Source organism: Petaurus breviceps, unplaced genomic scaffold (assembly GCF_028583685.1).
Source record: "Petaurus breviceps papuanus isolate PSGF00001 unplaced genomic scaffold, PetGlider_PUasm1.0 90977, whole genome shotgun sequence".
NCBI lineage: Eukaryota > Metazoa > Chordata > Mammalia > Diprotodontia > Petauridae > Petaurus > Petaurus breviceps.
In genome coordinates this window covers 34,685,877-34,707,716 of record NW_027187391.1, presented here as the reverse complement: position 1 = coordinate 34,707,716, position 21,840 = coordinate 34,685,877, and the positions used below count along the sequence as shown (strand labels likewise).

General features: G+C 37.1%; 1 protein-coding gene across 1 annotated transcript in view; it reads right to left on the bottom strand.

The window, feature by feature from the left end:
• FRK (fyn related Src family tyrosine kinase) overlaps positions 1-21,840 on the bottom strand; it is a 133,809-nt gene that overhangs the window by 6,072 nt on the left and 105,897 nt on the right. The window contains exons 3-5 of the mRNA XM_069077014.1: positions 15,937-16,100; positions 13,026-13,191; positions 5,951-6,109 (exon numbers count right to left, since the gene is read on the bottom strand). Coding sequence (XP_068933115.1) covers positions 5,951-6,109; positions 13,026-13,191; positions 15,937-16,100 — 489 coding nt within the window. The remainder of the gene's footprint in view (positions 1-5,950; positions 6,110-13,025; positions 13,192-15,936; positions 16,101-21,840) is intronic.

Genomic DNA, 21,840 nt, shown 5'->3' with positions numbered 1-21,840 from the left:
AAAAAGGGTTTATATTTTATCCCAGAGGCAATAGGGAGCCACTGGAGTTTATCGAGTAGGAAATTAACATGGTTAGATCTGCACTTAAGGAACATCACTTAACTTAATGGATTGGAGTAGAGAGAGAGAAGACAGGGAAATCAATTAGGAGAAGATTGCAATAATCCAGGCAAGAGACAATAAGGGTTTGAATTAGAGTGGTGACAGTGTGAATAGAGAGAAAGGAGGAAATGCTAAAAAATGTTGTAGAGGTAAGAATGACAAGGTTCAGCAAATGCTTGCCTATGTAAAGAGAAAATCAGTATAATAGAGATCACAAACCTGAAAGACTGAAAAAATAGTGATGCCATTGACATAAAGAAGGAAGTTCAGTAAAGGGGAGGGTTTGAGGAAAAAGATCATAAGTTCTGTTTTTAAAATGTTGAGTTCACTAGGGTATGTTGAGATCACTAAAAGTGACCCCTCCCTCAAATCTCTCATGTCTCTCTGTTTGACTCTGAATATTCCAACTTTATTATAGTTATTTGTGTGCTTTTCTCATCCTTCCTACAAGATTGTTCCTTGAGGATAGAGAATGTCTTACATCTTATGCCTTCTTTGTATCCCTAGTGCCTAGCACTGTGTCTCTTAGGTAACAGGTGCTAAATAAATGTTTGTTGAATGAAATGAGAGTAAATTTAATTTCTTCCTTGCTAGAGGTCAAAGCTCTTAGTTTTGCACATGGGGGATAGAATCTAAGGCATCATCTGATTTCAGCTTATCTGTAATTGCCTGTAGTTGTTCAGATATTGACCTTGCCACCATTCTGAGCTACAAAGAAGGCCTTTATTCCTTTCTTAGAAATTAACTATGAAAAGCAAAGGAGCTGTCTGAGTTGTTGCATGGGAATCCTGAGGTCTCAAGAATATATTCATTCTGTTCATAGCCCTGGTATCTAATGGGTGGATAGATGTTCCTTTTTAAAGCCTGATATACTTTTTAGTAGGCTATGTAAACTCTTAAGGCTCTGAGGTGCCTTCAGCATGTGTCATCTCTAATAACAAACACAGCTTCTCCAACTATCCATTAGTAGGGCCTAAGGACAGAACATAAGTTTCCTTCCCAAAGACAGGTTGGCCCAAAGGCATAAGGTATAGTGTGTGACTTTCCATGACTTTGTTAAATGAAGTTGTTTATCCCCTGAGATGTATTTTGGTTACCAAATGGTTATTAGAGGGGAAGGAACATTAGGCTCACAAATACTTAGAGGATATATTCCTCTTCTCCATTTCTTTTATAAGAATTTTTTTAAATCTACAAACCCTTGGGACATGAATAAAAAAAATTCAACATGTGCTTGTTCATTAGCATGAATTTCACTGTGATATGAGGTCTCTGTGACTGGCCAAACTATGTCACTGAATGAGATGTATTGCAATAAAATGAGAAGAGCACTGGATTACACGTCAGAAGAGCTAGGTTTTAGACACAGCTCTGACACGGACTAGCCTTGTGAAGTCTGAGGCCTTTCCTCCTGATCCTTTGAACTGCTAGTGCCCTCTGTCATTAAACTACCTACTCTTAATTCTGACTTTACACATATATAAGTGTATACATACACACATACATATATATGTATATATGTATGTATAAATGTGCCATGCCCACAATATAATCAGAAATAAGTAAAGTGGGGCAAAAAATGGTTAAGAGACTAAACCAAGGTCTCAAAGCTAGTCATTCAGTGACAGATTCTAAACTAGAGCTAAAGCATCATCACAAGGTGGCCATACTTCTGGGGATGAGTCTGTTTGTTTTGAGTTAGGCTGGTCTTCTTCCAACAGGCAGAGAATCTGTCACTAAGTCTACACTTAAAATGTTGTTAATTTAATAGAACTTTCCAGAATTTTCATTCCCACTAACAGAGTCCTGAAGAACACCAGGTCAGTTCAGCACTAGGTAGATAACTATAACTGCAGTAGAAATAAAGCACCCATTACTAAAATTACTTCCATTACAATCCTCCTCCAAGCACATCATTGTGATAAGGTTGAAAGAGGCCTAGGGGGAAAAAGAGGCCTAGAATCAGACTCAGAAGAGCTGGCTCTGACATTTATCAGCTGTGTGACCATGGGAAAATCAATTAACCTCTCTGAGCCTCAGTTATCTCCCTTGTGCAATGAGGATAAGGATATCTAAATCACAGAGTTACTGTGAAAAATTCCTCTCTAAACTGAAAAGTGTTATTAGCTATTACTATTAGTTCTTCATTTATCAATGAGAACTAGGAATTACAAAGTTTAATGATGTCAAATTCAAATAGAAATGAAGGTCGCTAAACCATATATAAGGATCCCTATGGGCTGTGTGTTGACTTAGAAAACCATATATTAACGTTATCTACACTTTATTACATTTTTATTTATTTTGTTAAATGTGTTCCAATTACATTTTCATCTAGGTCAGGCTATGTATTTGACACCTCTGATGTAGATGGTAAAAATAAATTAATAATGCCTTGGTGCCTGTCCAATATTACCAAGGCAGAATGGTGCTGTTCCTACTGACAATCATTTCTAATTTGTGAGATCTGATCCACTCAACAATGAAATGAAGGCAAAATTCTACTTAGTCCTGAAGCAGTGTTAGAAAAATAAAGCTGATGTTAATTCATAGGAAAGTAATTTGTTAATCCCTTTCTCCAATGGTAGCTCAGACTGGAGAGACCATCGATGAGGGAGTCAGGGATGTTTTAGACTTGTGATGGGATACTTCAAAAGAATGCCTTAACAAATTACTTTTGAGACCCAGAAATTCATGAGTCAATGGAATCATGGGATTACAGATCTTGAGCTGGAAGATACCTCAAAAGCCATGTAGTTGGGGCAGTTAGGTGGCACAGTGAATAGAGCACCAGCCCTGGAATCAGGAGGACCTGAGTTCAAATCCAACCTCAGACACTTAACACTTAGTAGCCGTGTGACCTTGGGAAAGTTTCTTAACTCCAATTGCCCTGCCTCCCCCTCCAAAAAGCAAAAAAAGAAAAAAAAATCTAGTTCAAACCCCATCATTTTATTGATGAGAAAAATGAGGCCAAGAGAAGTTTAATGATTTGCCCAGGGTCACCAAAGTACTAAGTGGGATGTGAAGCTGGGTCTTTTGAAACCTAATCCAGCATGCCTTCTACTGCACCATGTTCCTCTCGATGTTTAGAACTTCCTAAATTTTCAAACAGCAAAAAAGGATGGAATCTTTTAAAAGGAAAAATAAAACCCTTATTTTCCCTCTGTTCTGAGTTGTTTCCTTAAGAATATCTCTAGGCTTACTTGAGTATCTGCTGTGAATTTCAGAAGAGAATGGTCTTGGTGGGGAAATGGACTAGGATTTATTTTATAGAAAAAGAAATATCTGCTATTCTCTAAAGAATAGTTTTACTAAATTAAATAACAAGGAGAAAAACAAAACCAAGCTTTTTGTATTTATCCTCTGTTTTGGAGTATAACAAATTGGAAATTTGCTACAGATATTGCTTGGGAGGAGATGGGGTTGGACTTATAATATCATGAGAGCAGCAAAAACCCCCCCACCAATGCAAACCAGCAATTTATCTTTACCTTATGGTCTTGTCACCTGAGGTAACAAGAGGTTAAGTATTTTACCCAGCATCATGAGGCCAGCCATGTGTCAGAAACAGACCTTGAACCCAAATCTTCCTGCTTTTCTGCTGTCATACTCCCATTCATCTGCTGGTAGCATTGCTAAAGTTTTAGAATGAAATTTCTCCTATTGTGGAAGAATTTATCCCAAGAAATATTAAGCAAAGCTCAGGGACTTTGCAATGGTGTTTTGACTAAAAAAAGCATATAAATGTTCTCTTACCTATCGATACAAAAAGCTAATTCAAGGAATAGTGGATAAGAAGAGATTTTCACTGACAGCTACAATACCTGCAGGAAAATCAGTAATAAACATGTTCCTTTCTAGAGACTGCCATAGCCCTGGAATTACCTAAGTAAACTTTAGCACAAGCTAGCATTACAAGAGACACATATCAAAACTGATATAAATGTCTATAAATTGGTTATGATTTACATCTGCAGCAGGAAAATATTTTCAATTATGCTCAATTACTCAAGAATGTGTCAGCTTAATAATATTTCTCCTCGTGGGCAACCCAATCAAGTGGCAGATTCATTTTAAGCTAGCTTTGTTGAATTAAAAATTCCTTGATTGAGAAAGGATTGTTTTTGTTCAGAATCTACTTAAGACTTGTCCTGACAGGTGAATTCCAGATCAGGCTCTGCACCTGGACAAATTAAGCCTTAACCATCCAACTGGAAATGCTAACTGTCCAATAGTCCCTACTAAGGTCAACACAAGTTGTCATCAGTGTAGAGCCTTCCTCTGAAACACTGCCTAAAAGAAGTGATTTTTAATGTCCAAGTGGGCTGCTCTGAGGTCACTCTATTGTGTTGAGTCTACTTTAGAGCACCCACAAGAGTCCCAGACACTCCAGAATCTATTTCATTTTTGAGAGGATAGGTCAGACTACAAGATAACCTCCCTGCTCTGAGTTTTGATAAGGACAATATTTGGTCTTTCTTTGTATTCCTATCACTTAGCACAATGCCTAGCACATAGTAAGTAACTGATAAATACTTGTCAGCTATCCAAGAATGACACGAGATTCTTAAATATTCCAGAAAGGAATGTCCTTTATTAACTCCTGGGATATCTCTCTTGTCTATGTCCTAGTTCTTCCACAAAATTCCAACTTCTGAAAGTAAGGGCTTTATTATTTGCTAGGGGCAGTGTCTCCATGGCACTCTTCACTTGGCAGATAACTGAGTTCTGATTCTGTTCAGCTCCATACAGGGTGGCCAGATGGCATTTTTGTGTGTAGTCATTAAGTCAACAACATTTGTTGGGACATATATTACTCTCTAGTGAGCTAACCTCATCACAACCCATATTCTCCCCCTTTAGTTTTGTAGCTTAATCATTCTGCTTCCCCAGATCATGCTAATGCCAGAGGAAGGTCCTTTCTTCTTGGAGATCTTGCCTCTGGAGCTTGATAGAAGGTCTTTCTTCCTTCCTGCATTCTTTATTGTCCCATGATGAATTTTGAATAAGAAATGATCAAAAGACTATCTTCTCCAGATATATGGTGATACTATCAAGCCTTTGGCTATTACAATGTCTAAGCATTCCTATTTTCATGTACTTTATATAGCTCAGTTTATTATATCATTTCATTTGTAATATGCACCAACATTGAGCAATGCTTTTAATCCCTTTTAGTATAAAAGTATGGAGAACAGATGCTGGGAATCAAATAAAGGCACAATATCTGCTTTTTTGTTCTGAATTTTAAGACATTTTCTGACAATAGCTGAAGCAGAAAAAAATCAACAAGCAATATAGTGAACTATAGACCAAACAAAAAAAACTACAAGAAATTACACATCTCACTATCACCCAATATTTAATATCTCTTAGCTCCCTTATCTAGTAAATATCAGCTTATGAATTTTAATACTTCGTATGAGCATGAAGTGTATAATGGCACTGGGCTCCTATCCACTCATGACCCAATTCTTCAATGTCCCTTGGTTCCCATTAGTAGTAAATATCAGTTTATGGATTCTAATATTTAGCAATAGTATAAAGTATTTCATGGCTCTCAGCTTCTGTTCTTCAATTTCCCATTACTTTTAAGTACTCTGATGTGTCTATTGTGAACTATTTGGTTTTTTGTAACAGTATAAATATTTTTTCTCCTCCCTTTGAGCACAAAGTACCCATCATCTCACAGAGTAATTGAACCACTCAGTGTTAAGACATCCATTGTCACATATGTGCAGATAGTAAATATCCTTTGGGTATTAAAAGACCTGCTAAATTGGCATTTATGGCACTTCCTAAAACAAGTTCCTTTTTTCTTCCTGTTTTGATAAAGTCTTTAGCTTACTTTGGAGATAGACTTGCAGACTTCCATGTCTCATCAGTTCTGTAATAATATAAATTGGATCCTCTAAAGTGCAAACAGCATAAAGCTGGATAAGCTTGGGATGTCTCAGGTTCTTCATTATCTGTGCCTCCCTCAGGAAGTCCTTTGGATCCATTGAACCTGAAATAAAAAGAAGGGGGAAAAAAATCACTTGACGTTATTAAGGGCATTCCTATCTGCACAGCAACCTTGTGGGAATCACTAAGATTGCTTTCTGCCTCTTTGTAAAGTAAGAACAGCAGAGCCACAAATCTTTAGAGTTATCAAAGGAGTGAATCAGTTCAGATGAGGAAACCTAATAACAGGAACGTGTCAGTGCATCAGGGCTATGGTGTTTATGGGTTATGACCCATAGGTGAACAAAGGTTGATTTAGGTCCATATGAAAAAGAGAAGGAGAAAAGAAGACAGGCAGCCTAATTGATAAAATGTGGCACAAGCATACATAAGCACTGTTAATGTGCAGAAGGAGAAAACACTGAATATTTAATTACTGCAGCAAAAGCTTTTATGTCCAAAGGCAGAGGAAGACTGACGACTGCATCAGAAGCAGAACTACAGTCACTATCCTTTGCATCTACCCTGTGGGAACAGCTGACTAACAAACCTAAGCAGGGGCACTTTTGCTTTATTTATTTTCTCAATTTGAAGGAGGCATTGTATTCAAGTCAGGTTGAAGGGATTTTTCAAGGCCACCCCCAAAACGTAAATTTTGGTATGCAAGCAGCCTCAGCAATTTTATACAATGTAGAAGAAACTAACTCAGAATGCTTTCTCCTGAGATACTGATCTTATCATCTCGTTAAAGTTGTCAGAGTGCTAATAACTTGACCAAGTGATAATAGAGACATATCCTAGGCTATTTTAAAGCCTAGTCCACAAATAAATTGCACTTAGATGCCCCCGTTGTGACTCTCCATGGAAGATGGAATATAGTTAAAATCAAATGAAATCAATGATAGGAAAGGATTCTAACAATCTTAAGACAGTCAAAAACCCTCTGCTTTCTCTCTTTCTCTCTTCTTTCTCTCAACAAAGCAAATATTATTACTCAGTTCCTGATAAAGAGATGATGGATGATTCAGAGGGCAGATTGAGACTTTTTTCTTTTTTTTTCTTTTTGGACATGGCCAATGAGGGAATTTGTTTTGCTCAATTATAAATGTTTCTAATAATAGTTCTATTTTTTCCTTACATTCTCAGGGTAGAGTGTGGGAGAAGAAGACAAGGCTTCTTGAAAATAAAATTTATTTTAATTTTTTTACCTAAAAAGTAAGCATTATTGTTATTCAATTTGTATTTTCTTTTTCAAACCTTATTTAAAATCACAGTCAATTCTTTTACTGTTTTTACTGATTTGACCAACAAGATAAGCCTGAATAACTTGTAAAACTGGTCCTTACCATGGACATTGGTGTTGTAAGAATCACTATGAACAGAGCTGATGTTAATTGAGTGAGGTAGTTGATATTTTCATAATATTGTTTTACCAGATGGGTACTCTCTTTTGAGTCACAATGACTGGAAAAAAATAGTTTTGGGGAGGGCATGGTAGCTGTGTTGAAATATTTAAAGAGTCATCATGTGGGGGGAAAATTAGGCATGTTCTTTTTGCCTCCAAGGGGAAAAATCTAAGCCAATGGGAGAAAATTATATTTCAGCTCAATAAAAGAAAAAAAAATCCTGAGTATTATTATATGTGTAAGGTATTTTTTTTTTTGCTTTTATTTTGGAGGGGGGAAAGCAGGGCAATTGGGGTTAAGTGACTTACCCAAGGTCAGACAGCTAGTAAGTGTTAGGTGTCTAGGTCAGATTTGAACTCCGGTCCTCCTGACTCCAGGACCAATATATTCACTACATCACCTAGCTGCCCCGTGTAAGGTATTTTTTGACTAAGATGTGAACACTAAAATTAATGTTCAATAAAGAAAGAGTACTGGAATTCTAGAGTTAGAAGGAACCTCAGAGATTGTGTAATGAATTCCTTACTGAAAGTGTAATTCTCCTCCTAGAAGTGTTCATCCAGTCTGTATTTGGAGACCCAGAGTGCTGGGGAATTCACTAGATCATGAGGCAACTTATTCTTTAGGAAATTACTGAAGAGAGAAAACTTTTTGAAACTATATTTAGGATGCTCATACAGAATCTCTTGGAGCTCTACCCCCTAGGTATCTGGGATTCATTGCCCACATGTCTCTTTGTGTTCTTTCTCTGGTTTAGAGCCCTAAATAACTGGCACAATGGAGGCATTTTTTTTTGTCCTTGAGTTCCAGAGAGCATAGAGATCCCTGAACAAGGTCACATTAGTCTTTACTTATCAATCTATGGTTGGAAAGAATTGAGAGACTGGTCTGAGCTCATCAAGTTAGGAAGGATTGCTGCAGATGATATTTGACCCCAGACTGTTCTAATTAAAATCTTGTCAGAGAATGTAGTTCTGATGATCTCTTGAACCCCCAATTTCTACTGGTCAGGTCCTTATTTTCTCAACTATAATAAAGCCAATCTTCTGAGACAATGGCTCTGTACCTATTGCCCACATATCTCTCCATAACCACTACTTCCTTTTTTTTTTGTCGTTATTCTAGTTCCACCATTGTTATATCATGGGAAGGTCTAATTTGTTAGGATAGTTTGCACCTAGAATTTCAAAGTGGTCTACAAATCACAGTTAAGGGTTCTCCTTACCTGACACACTCAGTCACACTGATTGGTCAATTGCTAATTAAAAAGCTGGGAGGGATTGCTAACATGTTGGAAGAAAGAGTTGTGATCTACAGAAATCTTTCATAACAGAAAGTTTCATGGAAAATAAGAAAATAAAAGTGAATAAAAATAAATGTCAAGTCTTACATCTTTGTTCAAAGAAATCCACAGAAGTAGAAGAAAGAAAAGCATATTTATATAGTTGTTTCTCTGAAAAAATAAAGAGCTGAAAATTTTAAAGAACAGTAAGAGCAATTTGTATCAACAATGGGATATCACAACCAAGAAAACTAACGTAATTGTGGGTATCATTAAGACAGACATGGAATTATCACAAGGGAGAGTAAGGTGCTTCTGTACTTTGCCTTGGTTAGATCACAACTGGATTTCATGTTGAATTCTTAGGCCATATTTTAGAAAGAACATTTATAACACCCTGTGGTTCAACTGTGTGGATGATCCACACTGTCTCTAAAGGTAGAGTTCTTATAAGAAGGAGCTGTCCTGCTGGGAAGTCCATCATGATGTCTGTATTTAGAGAACCTTTAAAAGTAATTGGTGACATTCTCAGGACAGAGGGGTGAAATCAGCAACGTGAGATTTGGACACCAGTGTGCCAACAACTAGGCAGCCATAGCTAGCAGATACAAGCTGTTAAGTTTATGATTCTGCATTTTGACAGAATGCAACATTTGCTCTTTGAGGGTCAATATGTCACTTAGTATTGGTGAGATCAATGGGGCCCTACTCCATGGAGACATTGATCCATGGAACTTCCAGGGGTAATAGCATTATTACTTCTAGTCAAACAAAAGGAAATGTAAACAAGCATCCTATTATATAGTGCCTGAGGTTAGAATCATGGCCACAGAATCCTAGAAAATTGTGATTGCCAAATCCAAATGTTAGTGGTAATCAAGATGAGTTAATGACATTGAGAGGCTGATTGCTCCTTTTCTTCCTCCAACTTGTGGTTCAGTCTGGCAGAGGCTAACTAGCAACAGAGCTAAAGAGACTCAATATCAACTCATCTAGTAACGTGGCATTAAATTTTCATTTTTGCCCATCAGAGCTACTGCAAGGGTTTATTCCAAGGGTCATCTTTATTGCTTTGTCATCTGCTAAGCAATAAATAGCTACTGAGATTGATGAATGGTCCAAAGGAAGTGAAAGCATTTAACCAATCAACAAAGCTATTTACTGCTATTACACCATAAATCAATAACTATGATTCCTATTGGAGAGAAAACTGTTGCGTTCTGTTTGTTTATTTATGTGCTGAATTACAAGAAATATTCTTCTTGGTGTTTTCTAAAACTCCAGAGGGTCCTTCCTTTGGTAGTATTTAGAAAGAGAGAGAGAGATAGAGAGAGAGAGAGAGAAAGAGAGAGAGAGAGAGAGAGAGAGAGAGAGAGAGAGAGAGAGAGAGAGGAAAGAGAGAGAGGAAAGAGAGAGAGAGGGAGAGAGGGGAGGGAAAAGGAGAGGGGGAGAGAGAGAAAGGGAGGGAGAGAGAGGAGAGGGAGAAAGAGAGGGAGAGAGAAAGAGGGAGAAGTAAAGGGGAAGAGATAGAGAGAGGGAGAGGGGGAGAGAGAGAAAGGGAGGGAAGGAGGAGAAGGGGAGAGAGAGAGGGAGGAGAGGGGGAGAGAGGGAGGAGAGGGGGAGAGAGAGAGAGAGAGAGAGAGAGAGAGAGAGAGAGAGAGAGGTTCAGTAAAAAGAACACTGGATTCAAAGTAAGGAACTCTAGGTTTAAGGCTTTATGCTGATCCTGACTATGTAGCCTTGGATAAGTCACTTAATTTCTCTGCGTTCAAGTTTCCAAACTATAAATGGGGTTTAATAATAATTGTACCACCTACTTCATAGGATTTGGGGAGAAAGGTGCTTTTAAGAGTTAAATAAATAGGGGCAGCTAGGTGGTGGAGTCAGGAGGACCCAAGTTGGGTTCCAGCCTCAGACACTTAACACCCACACAAAAAAACTAACCATGTAACCTTGGGCAAGTTACTTAACCCCAATTGCCCTCCAAAAGGCAAAAAAAAAAAAAAAGTTAAATAAATGCTAAGCTATTAGTAAAGATAATTGTTGCTCATCCATCCTTTTGAAGAGGGTCACTGATATCATGAATTGGATTTAAGTGAGAGAGAGTTACACAAAAACATCAGCCTCACTTTCTCTCCCAGCTCAGGATGCAGTGAATGACCTTGGCCCCTTCAATGTCTGATCAAGCTCTAAGCTCTCCACAACACCAGATTCAGTCTCCATGGCTGTTGGAACAAATTGTTCTCATTCAATCATTCCAATGGGGAAAGTCTTCACATGGTTGAGATAGATACCACCCCCGCCTTAGTCACCAATGGTTTTGAGATCTATTGATTACCCTCAACCTGGTTTTAGTCCATCTGCTGGGATGGTTTTGCCAGAGTGAGGTGTGGCCACTAGATAATGGGTAATTGGAAGGAAACTAAGAAGTCATGTAGTTCAACCCCTTCATTTTACTCAAGGAAACTATGGCCCATTGAGATAAAGTCTCTTGCCAAAGTAGTAAATCAGATACTCTGACTTTTACTATGTACAAAGATACAAAGATCTGACATGTTAGCTGTTTTGGGAGTGATTAATGAAATTGATTATAATATTTTGTTTTGATAGCCTTACAGGGACCAAGAGGGGAAAAAAAAACTAATAAACAACCAACAATAGCTCAGGTAAACTATGTCTTCACAGCCCAGCACATTTTTAAATAACCTAGAGTAATCAAGTGACTTTTAATCACACAATATTCTACTGACTTCATCAGATGAGTTAGCCCTGCTTTGAGTGAATTCTTTTGTTTAGACATCCAGTAATTCTGAGATGTGGCAGTTCCTGTCATCCCCTATAACATAAGGAGTACTTTAGTATCTTCAGCTTTGTCAGGATCAGCTTTCTATCCTCCAAAACATATCACAACCCTAATATAATATATATTGTCCTCAAGAATTGCTCTGACTCAAACACATCCTCCCAAAGCCAATCAGATAATAAGCCTCCTCCATATTTTGTTAGGCTGATCCATAGACAACAGACACATCCCATCACTCAGCCCAAACTCAAAGGTTTTCCAGATTTAGAAGAACCTGTCACAATTTGTACTTTGCTAGCATAACCTTTAAAAAGCCAAGATTACCACCAAGCTGTGATGGGACCAAATAGAAGGACCATAGTGGAATATATAATAATTGCTTGTGTACATACAATAGAACTAGTAATGTTGGGATGTTCTAGTTCTAACATTCTGAAGTCTGTCTTATTCTCAGTGACCTGTATGAATAACTGAGGCCCCCAGAAGGTCTATTGTTGACTATATTTTTTATCATACTAACATATAGATACCCAGGGTTTCCCCTGTCGTATTCCCCCTTTAAGTTATTAAAACTTAATTTTAAAAATTTTGAATATATTTAAGTTTTAGTAGATTAAAACAACATTATGATTTTTATGATACTCTATATTTAGAAGATGACTAAAATTTTATTGTTACTGTTCTGTAGAATTTGACCTCATTTGGTACATCATGTATGAAAACCAACACCTCCTAGAACTACCAGAGAACTCTTTGTACTCCCATGATGTAAGGCCATTGCAAGAAGAGCCTTAAAGTGCTATGTAAATGCTAACTATTGGTAAAAGTAGAATTACTCTTAGTATAGTAACACCCTGCTTTGTTCCCTCTACCAGTACCATCAAAAGAAATTGCCCCCAAGGCTGATTTCTGATCATTTTCATTTTTCTGTAAATAGGCAAAACAAAATGGGGCAGGGGAGGGGGAGGAATTTCTGGTATTTCCAAGTAAGAAAATTACTTGAGAAGTAATTTTTGAATTTGTATTATGTATGTACTTGAAAAGCCCACTGTAGCCTCCTGGTTGCCTTTTCTCTTACCACCCCAAGCATATAAATTTGGTTAAAGAGTCCTTCTTTAAATACTTTAAAGGTTCTACTTTCTCAAAAATCAATAATTTCTTCTTTTTTTATTCGAATCCAGAAAAAAAGTCATTGAGAAGCTGAGTCTTAGCATCTCAAAAGAGATGGGTATTTTATTTGTAAAGTCTTGAATCCTTATATATTTTTCTAACTGCAAATGAATGACCTTTTCTTTGTGTTCTGAAGCTTTTGATCTCAAGATAGTACTATATGATCTGTATGTTTTCAGTGTTTAATTGGAAGGCAGGAATATGGCTTTGTTGTCTGCTTAAAACCATGTACATACAGTACTGATATACTCTGTAAGGCCTTCAAAGAGTAATGATAGCAATCAACAAGTTTATCATTTAAATTATGATGGTGTCATACCTGGTTTTAATGTTTTGACTGCTACTGGAGTAGTATTATTCCATAAGCCTTCCCATACCTCACCAAACTGGCCAGATCCAAGTATTTTCAGAAGTTGCAGAGAGTTTCGATCTATTTCCCACTGATCCACAGTCTTATATGTCAAATCAAAAGTTGTTGGTTCTTTCTGTTATGAAGAATATATCAAAGAAAAAAAATCATATTTTTTCCACTGATTAACACATATTATTAAAAATGGAGACTTCAGTGAGGTAGACAGTTCATTTCAAGCAGGATGGATGGTATAAACAAAGGTAGAAAGAAAGGAGAAGACAAGATAAAAGCAGGTGATGGAATTCAGGATTCTTTGATTGGGATATAGATTGCATGAATGGTAGTAGTATGAAAAAACACTGAGATCATTTAGGCTGAAGCTAGAGTATATAGAGGGTCTTGCGTGCTAGCATGGGAGTTTATGCATTATGCAGGAGGTAATGGGGAAGGACACAGTTTTTAAGGAGAGGAAGTCATACGAACAGTATGTTGTTTCAGAAAAATGATTCTGGCAGTGATGTGGACATTTCTGGAGAGAGGGTGGATTGAAGGAAGGAAGAAGTCTATTAATACAGTCTAGGTAATATGAACTAGGGTGATTACAGTGCGAATAGAAAGGAGAAAATGAATGTGAGAAATATGAAGAGGGATTAATCACAAGACTTGGTAACTGACAAAAGTGAAAGAGAAGGAAGAATACAATGTTACAACTCCAAGTCACAGGTGGGATAGTAGTCTTATAGAAGGAAATTAGAGAAGGGAAGATTTTGGGAGAGACAATGAATTCATTTTGAAACATAATGAATGTGATATTGGTTGGACATCCAGGCTGTTGATCTCAAGATAGTACCAAGAGGCAACCAAAAGTTTGTGACTAAAGCTCTAAGAGAGATATTGGGACTGGAGATAAAGATTTTGGAGTCATTGGCAGAAAGGTGGTAGTAGAAGTCATATAAGTACATGAGATAATCAAGAGAATTAGTAGAAAGAGAAAAGATCCAAGGTTGAACCTTGGAAAATACACTTTAAACGGCAGGATAAACATGAGCTAGCAAAAAAGACAATGAAAAAGCAGAGAAAACTAGAGAACAACTGAGTGTACTGTATCACAGGAAGCAAGGAAAAAGAGAGAGACAGAAGAAAAAGGTCAGAAATCATGTTAAACATGCATATAGGTTGAGAAGGAAATCATACTTTTTAAATAAAGATTTATTAAACAACTTTAAAAGTAACTATTTCAAGCAAAGCATCTAATGGGTGGTAAGGAAATAGAAGGAGCAAGAGCAAACTACTCTTTCTAGATCTTTGGCAATTAAGGGGAAGAGTAAGTATAAAAGCTTGAAGGGGTATCATAGTCAAGGAAAGGTTTTTTAAAAGATAAGGTAGATGGGGCAGCCAGGTGGTGCAGTGAGTAAGAGTGCTGGCCCCAGCGTCGGGAGACCTGGGATTGGTTCTGGCCTCAAATACTCAGCACCCACACCTCGAGCAAGTTACTTAACCCCGATTGCTTTAAAAAAAAAAAAAAGATAAGGTAGATCTCTAGGGCAAGAGAGAAAGAGAGGGAGACAGAAGTATGACAAGATAGATACACACACATACATACATACATATATACATGCATACACACATAGTAAAAGAAACTAAAAGAGAGGAAGAGAGTGAAGGTGCCTAAGATAAGGAGAGGATTGATGAAATTCACATGGAAGATAGAAAGGAATAGGGGAGGAACACAACCCCGCCCTCAGAAAGCTCTAATGGAGGAGAAAACATGTAAATAACTATGTAATATAAGATATGCAAAATGTATATAGAATAAAGGTATTCATAAAGGGAAGTAACTTAGGTAGGCAGGATCAAAACCAAGTCTGCATGGATTTGAGTTGAGCCTTAAAGGTAGACAGGGAAGTTTGGTAATTGAGGTGAGGAAGAAGAGCAAAGAAAATACCGTGTAGTCTGAAAGGATAAATAAAGAAGCTTGAAGCTTAATTCATTCAATCCAATAATTATTCACTAAGTGTCTGCAATTTACACTGTTTATAATGTTGACATGGCAGTGTTTTTGAAGTCCTTTCTAGGTCTCAAGTTGACAAATTCCCAAACCCCACAACTGCCCACAGTCGAAGGTCAGTTGGAAAAGAAGAGTTACCCATAATGCTGCTTCATTTTCCAAACTTTGTAAATCCAAGGGCTAGTTTTACTCATTGGAAATATAGTGAACTCAGGGCGGCCAGGTGGTGCAGTGAGTAAGATCACCGGCCCCCAGCATCAGGAGACCCAGGATCGGTTCTGGCCTCAGATACTTGGCACCCACACAAAATAACTGGCAGGGTAACCTTGAGCAAGTTACTTAACCCCAATTGCTTTAATATATATATATATATAGTGAACTGCCTCATAATACAGTGAAATGGATCTAACCTCATTCATACAACAAATCCTTCACAATTTCAAATATTTTATAAAGGAAATGCTTTGTGAACAACAGAATAATAGCAGAGATATTCAAATACTTCTAAACACCACTTCCCTCCCTAGTCAAATAAAAAAAAAAAAGAAAGAACTTCAAGCACCTTATTGTCAAAAACAGTAAAATGATGCCTATAAAAATTCAGAGAAACTTCTAAAGTGTCTACTTGTTTAATATTCTAGTATTCAGACTCATGGTAAATTACAATCTGAAATTCTGGTCTCCTTCAGACCCTTCATAGACAGCATTTATCAATACCTTAGTTCAAAGGACCAAACCAGTGTAGCCTTTGATATCTGCCATAAATTGTCAGATAATTTGACCTATATTATAACAAACTGTCATATCTGAAGGGGAGGAGTTACAAAAATAGTCATTGAACACTGTTAAATATTGATTCATTGACTGTACCTTTAGGCATGGTTTTCCAAGTTTGATACAGAGGCCATCACTCATCTTGGTGTGGTAGTCCACGAAAGCATTCAAGGTATCAAAAGTTCTTCTCCGGGTAAGGAAAAAGCCTCCCTCATCGAGTCTTCTCACTCGGTAGTGCTTCACAATTTTGTTGTGTAAAACTGTATAACAAACACACACAAGATTTCATTAATAAACAGAACAACAGTTATAGCAAGAAGTTTATAGAAATAAGTTCATTATGAAGACTGGTGATTTCTTTAGCTCTAAGAACTCCTTCCATCAGCAAGATGTGGAAACACTTTTCTAGGACCTAGTAGATAAATCCTAGAGAATTGCTACAGCATAGAAAGGGTAAATAACTTGTCCAGGATCACACAGCTAGTAAGTTTCAGAAACGGAACTTGAATCCAGCATTTTTTTACTTCAAACCTAACACTCCATCAAACACTACTACATGGAACCCTTCTGCTTCTGATCCAAAATTGCAATGATATGAAATACCAGACCTGAAATGATTTGAACCTAAGACCATTTGATTAATACACTAGGAAAAGCCTAACATCTATAAATCAGACTATCAAGAGTCTATGGGGCAACTAGGTGGCCCAGGATAGAGTAGTCTGGAATTAGGAAGACCTGCTTTCAAATCTTGCCTCAGATACTTACTAGCTCTGTGACCTTGGACAAGTCACTTAACCCTATTTGCTTCAGTTTCCTCACTTGGAAAATGAGCTGGAGAAGGAAATATCAAATTACTATAGTATCTTTGCCAAGAAAACCCCTAATAGGGTCACAAAGAGTCTGGACACAACTGAAAAAATGACTGAATAATAATCAAGACATGTGTTTAAAATGAAGAGTTCACATAAGGGTCCTACTCTAATCTAGGCTTTCTAATGAGAAATGTAGCTCATGATGATTGAGTTGGTTATAGCAAATCAATACAGTCCTGCTTGCTTATCTAGTATAGGGACAAATATAAAAGCTCAGGTCTAAAACCCAGGATTTGAAGGCACATCTGTACTTACTAAATAGGATGTAATTACTGTAGCATAAAGGAAAGAACCCTGGACTGTGAATAAGGAATTTTGATTCTAGTATTGACTCTACCATTAAATTAGTCATATGATTTTGAGAGTCACTTCTCTTTTTCAGTCTGTTTCCTTTTTTGTAAAATGGGAATCATAACACCTATAGTAACTAAATAAATACACACATATGTATATATACATATATATATGTGTGTGTATATATATATACACACAAACACACATATAAAACCCCCCAAAATAGGTCATTGTGAGAATCGTGTGAGAATGCATGCAAAGCACTTTTAAAACCTTAAAGTGCTATGTGTAAATTTTAGCCATCGTTATCCTCCTTAACTATCAACTGAAAAGTTTAGATTAAGAAATTCTGAAATCTCTTCCAACTCTAAAATTTTGTGATTAACTGGGTTCTGAACCTCTCAGTTTGCAATATATTTCACTTGCTTCAAGGACCTGCAATTTCAATAATCTCAGAATCTGAAGTGACCTCAGAGGTCATTTAATCTAATCTGAATTATATCCCCCAAAAGGGTCATTCAAGTTCCACTTGAAGACCTCTAGGGAGGGAAAACTACTTATTTCTGAGATAGACCATCCTACTTCTGGATAGCTGTAAACATTAGAAAGTGTCTCATTAATTCACCAATTTTTTTCTCTCTGAATCTTCCATCCTTTAGTGTCAAAAGCCAAAAGCAAATATAACCGCCCTTCTTCATGACAACTAGTCAAATATTTATAGATTCTTCAAGCAATGCCCCCATTAAATCTTCTCTACTATCAGATAATTTTTATAAGGCATGGTTTTCAGATCCTTCACCATCCTGGTCACATTCCTTTGGATATACCCCTTTATATCACTCTCTTTCCTAAGATGCGAGTCCTGAAATTAACCTCATGCTCCAGATGATATCTTACCAGTTCATATTATATCAAGACTTTCAGCCCTCATGTTCTAGAGATTGTAATTCTATTAAAATAGCCAAGACCAACAGTCAATCAGCAGCAATTTATTTAATGTCTCCTACATGCCAGGCCTTATGCTAGATTCTAGGGGCACAAAGACAAAAGTGAAATAGCCTTTGCCTCCAATGAGTTTACATTTCATATTATATTAGCTTTGTATCACACTTTTTCTTTTTTGCTTTTTGGAGGGGGAGGGCAGGGCAATTGGGGTTAAGTGACCAAGGTCACACGGCTAGTAAGTGTTAAGTGTCTGAGACTGGATTTGAACTCAGGTCCTCCTAATTCCAGGGCTGGTGATCTATTCACTGTGCCACCTAGTCACCCCCGTTTTGGGGGGGGGGGGTTGTTTTTTTTAATCAGTATCACACTTTTGATTCACATTGGCATTGTAGTCCATTAAAATCATTAGGTCTTTCTCACATGAACCTCCCCCACCCTATATTTATGAAAATTACTTTTCAAACACAAGTGGATGTAGGGCTTCACACTTATTTTTGATGAATTTCACTTTGTTAAATTCATTGTTGTATTTCCTCTACCAATCCAGATCAGACCTCCTGAATGTCTTATAATATAATCTTTGTTAGGTGCTATGGTCAACCTCTAAACACACACACACACACACACACATCCTCATCACCCCATATAATGATCATGTCACTCTGACAAATGCTGTTTGGTTTTTTCTTCCCTCACTTCAATTCTGACTTGATTTTAAATTCCATATCTCAGAAACTTTTCATGAGCCTGTCTACAAAGGGCAGAAGCCATTCCCCAACAACAGGAGTTTGAGATGAAATATCATCTTCTAAAATCATTGCTCCAAAGGCAAATAATTGGTAGTTCATTATAATTTTTTTCAGGACTAACAGGCTTCTCTTGGAACTGCCCTTAGCGTATGTGAAAGGGAAAAAATTAGTCCCAAGATATAAATACTGTTATAGGATGGTCTCTCATAAAGGACCATTTCTTATTTCTTGATTTATTAGACCTAGTATAGCATTGACTATTTCATTTGTAACTGGCATCATGGGCATTTATATATGGCTCATTAAAACAGTCAATCCAAATAAGACCAAGCTTTGACTATAATAAAAAAAGAGAGACAGAGACAGTGAAGAAAGAGACAAAGACAATTTAGCAGAGACTATGGGAAAATGCAATAGCCTTATGCACACGATAAAGGCATTTTTAATATCTGTCAGATGCCTCAGTAACAATACCTGTAGCACACATGATGCTTTGTATTCTGAAATTTTTATTGGTGAATACACACCACATCCAGCAAGGATGTACTCATTAAGAGTGGAATCAGGAGTGCAAAGCAGGTACCAGAGAAAAAGAAACCCTCTCTTCTTTATTCTGATCTTTATTACAAGAGCAAGCCTATCCATTCTTTTCCAACTGTCAAAGGATAATAATGTTTGCTCCATTCTTTTCAGGTTGCTAGGGACTGCTGTGAATTCATATTGGTTAAGTACTTTGAGATAATCAGATTTTTTTTAAATGCTAACTCTAAAGAATAATTGAACAAGCTATCCATCAATTCAAGGCAGCAACATAGCTGAATGGATTGAACTCCTAGGCCATGAATTCTGAGCTTTGATCCAGACTTCTCATTTATGCTTCTTGACCAAAGGAAATATATTTCCCCTTGTCAAGTGATGAATCTACCAAAACAATGGTTGAAAAATCAGGACATACCACATACAAAAGGTGTGAGGCCTGTAGAAAACCATCACACTAGTCAAAAACCCAAGAAAAGTGTTTGTTTGTTTTTTTCACAAGCTGAATGAATTGAAATTACTAATACATAATTGTATTTATACAGTTCTGATGTATTTTTGTTATTTCAGTCATACAAGATTGACCTAAATTCATTTCTATTAAGTTGATGGTAGATTTGGGAGATCAGGTCTCTCCTGGCACATGCTAAACTTGTCAAGTACAAATGCAAATGAACAAAACATATACTATGATAGGTATATATGTATGTAAACACATACACATCATAAAAATAAATTATTGGACTTCACTGATTAGACTTCTTCATACTGTCCCAGAAATCTCTTCATTCTAGAAGATCATTTCATCCATAGTATTCAAATCTCTGAAGGACCTTATGAGTCAGGAGCCTTTCCTTCTGTTTGAATGACTCCTCCCAGAACCACCTTTTGAGAAAGGCAACCCAGCCAGTCATCTTTTCATCTCCCACCAACCTGTACTCTTTAGGCCTTCTCCATTATGTTCCCATGCTGAGTACCTTCTTCCTCTCTCCTTGTCAACATCCTTCTATATATTGTCTTCTCTCGTTAGGCTGTAGGGAAACTAGGTAGTACAGTGCAGAGTGCCAGACCTGGAGTCAGAAAGACTCCTCTTCCTGAGTTCAAATCTGGCCTCAGACACTTACTAACTGTGTGATCCCGGGCAAGTCACTTAACCCTGTTTGTCTCAGTTTCCTTATCTGTCAAATGAGCTGGAGAAGGAAATGGAAAACCACTCCAATATCTTTGCCAAGAAAATCCCAAATGGGGTCACAACAAGACAGACATGACTGAAAAATGAATGAACAACAACAACATTAGAATGTAAGCTCTTTGAGGACAGGGGCTATCTTTCTTTTTGTTTATATTTATATTTCTAGTGTTTTAGCCTAGCCTTGCATTTAGTAAACACTTAATCAATGCTTATTGTTATGTTAGCATATTCAAAAGTAATTGATCAATTCAGTAAAATATAGTCCAAATGATTGACAAAATTCCTCTACATTAGAAATCTATTATACTAGACCCTTATTTGGTCTTGTTTCCATATATATACATATATATATATATTCCTAATATGTTAATATTTGGATCACCTTCCTTATAAATTTGTTGTGAGGAAAGCATCATATGAAGGACTGCTGTTTTTATTCAACTTGTTGTAGCATCATGTAGACATATCTTCAAATGGTGTTTCTGTGTCTACCATAATACTGATGCTGGGTTGAAAAAGCATAGTGCTGGTGTGCTAGTAGGCCATATGGCTCAAAGATAAAGATACAAAAAATTGAAACAGATGGCAAAAACAAATCGTCGGGTTATGTCTGCATGATACTAAAACAACAGGTCAATTTAGTGAAAAATATAAGCCCAATTGGTTGACATGATTAAGATAAAACACATGACTGATGAAGAAGACAATGTATTGATTGGTTCATTTGACAAACTCTTTTAACTATCTTTTACATGGCAGGAATTATGCTAAATACTGGGGGAGATTCTAAGGTCAAAAAAATTACATAATCCCAGGTCTCAAAGAATTTAGATTCCACTAGGGGGTAGGTGAAGAATATACACACAAAAACATATAGCTATACTATAAGGTGGGATACATTGGGGTCAAAGGAAAGATCTCAGCAAAATTTGAAGAGAAAGAACACTCAGCTAGAGGGAACAGATAAAAGTTTTATGGAAGAGACAGAAAAAGAGACAGAGACAGAGAGAGAGAATAGATTCTAGAAGGCAGAGATGAAAATTAAAAGCATTACTGATATGAAGGGGAGCTTGTTCAAATGAACAGAGATAGGAAACACCAGATCAAATTTGGGGAACAGTTAGTAGTCTGTGTTGACTGGAACGTAGTATTATGAAGGAGAATAATGTGGAACAAGGCTGAAAAGGCAGACTGGAAGCAATTGTGGAGGTCTAGTGAGCTACTAATTTATAAGGTCAGATCTGTGCCTTGGGAAGATGACTTTGCTAACTGTAGAAAGGATGGATGGTTAAGGGGAGAGACTAAAGGCAGGAGGATCCAGACAAGAGCTGACGAGGGGGTGGACTGGTGTGATAGCAGTGTGAGTAAAATGACAGGAATGGATACAGGAGATACTGCAGAGGCAAAA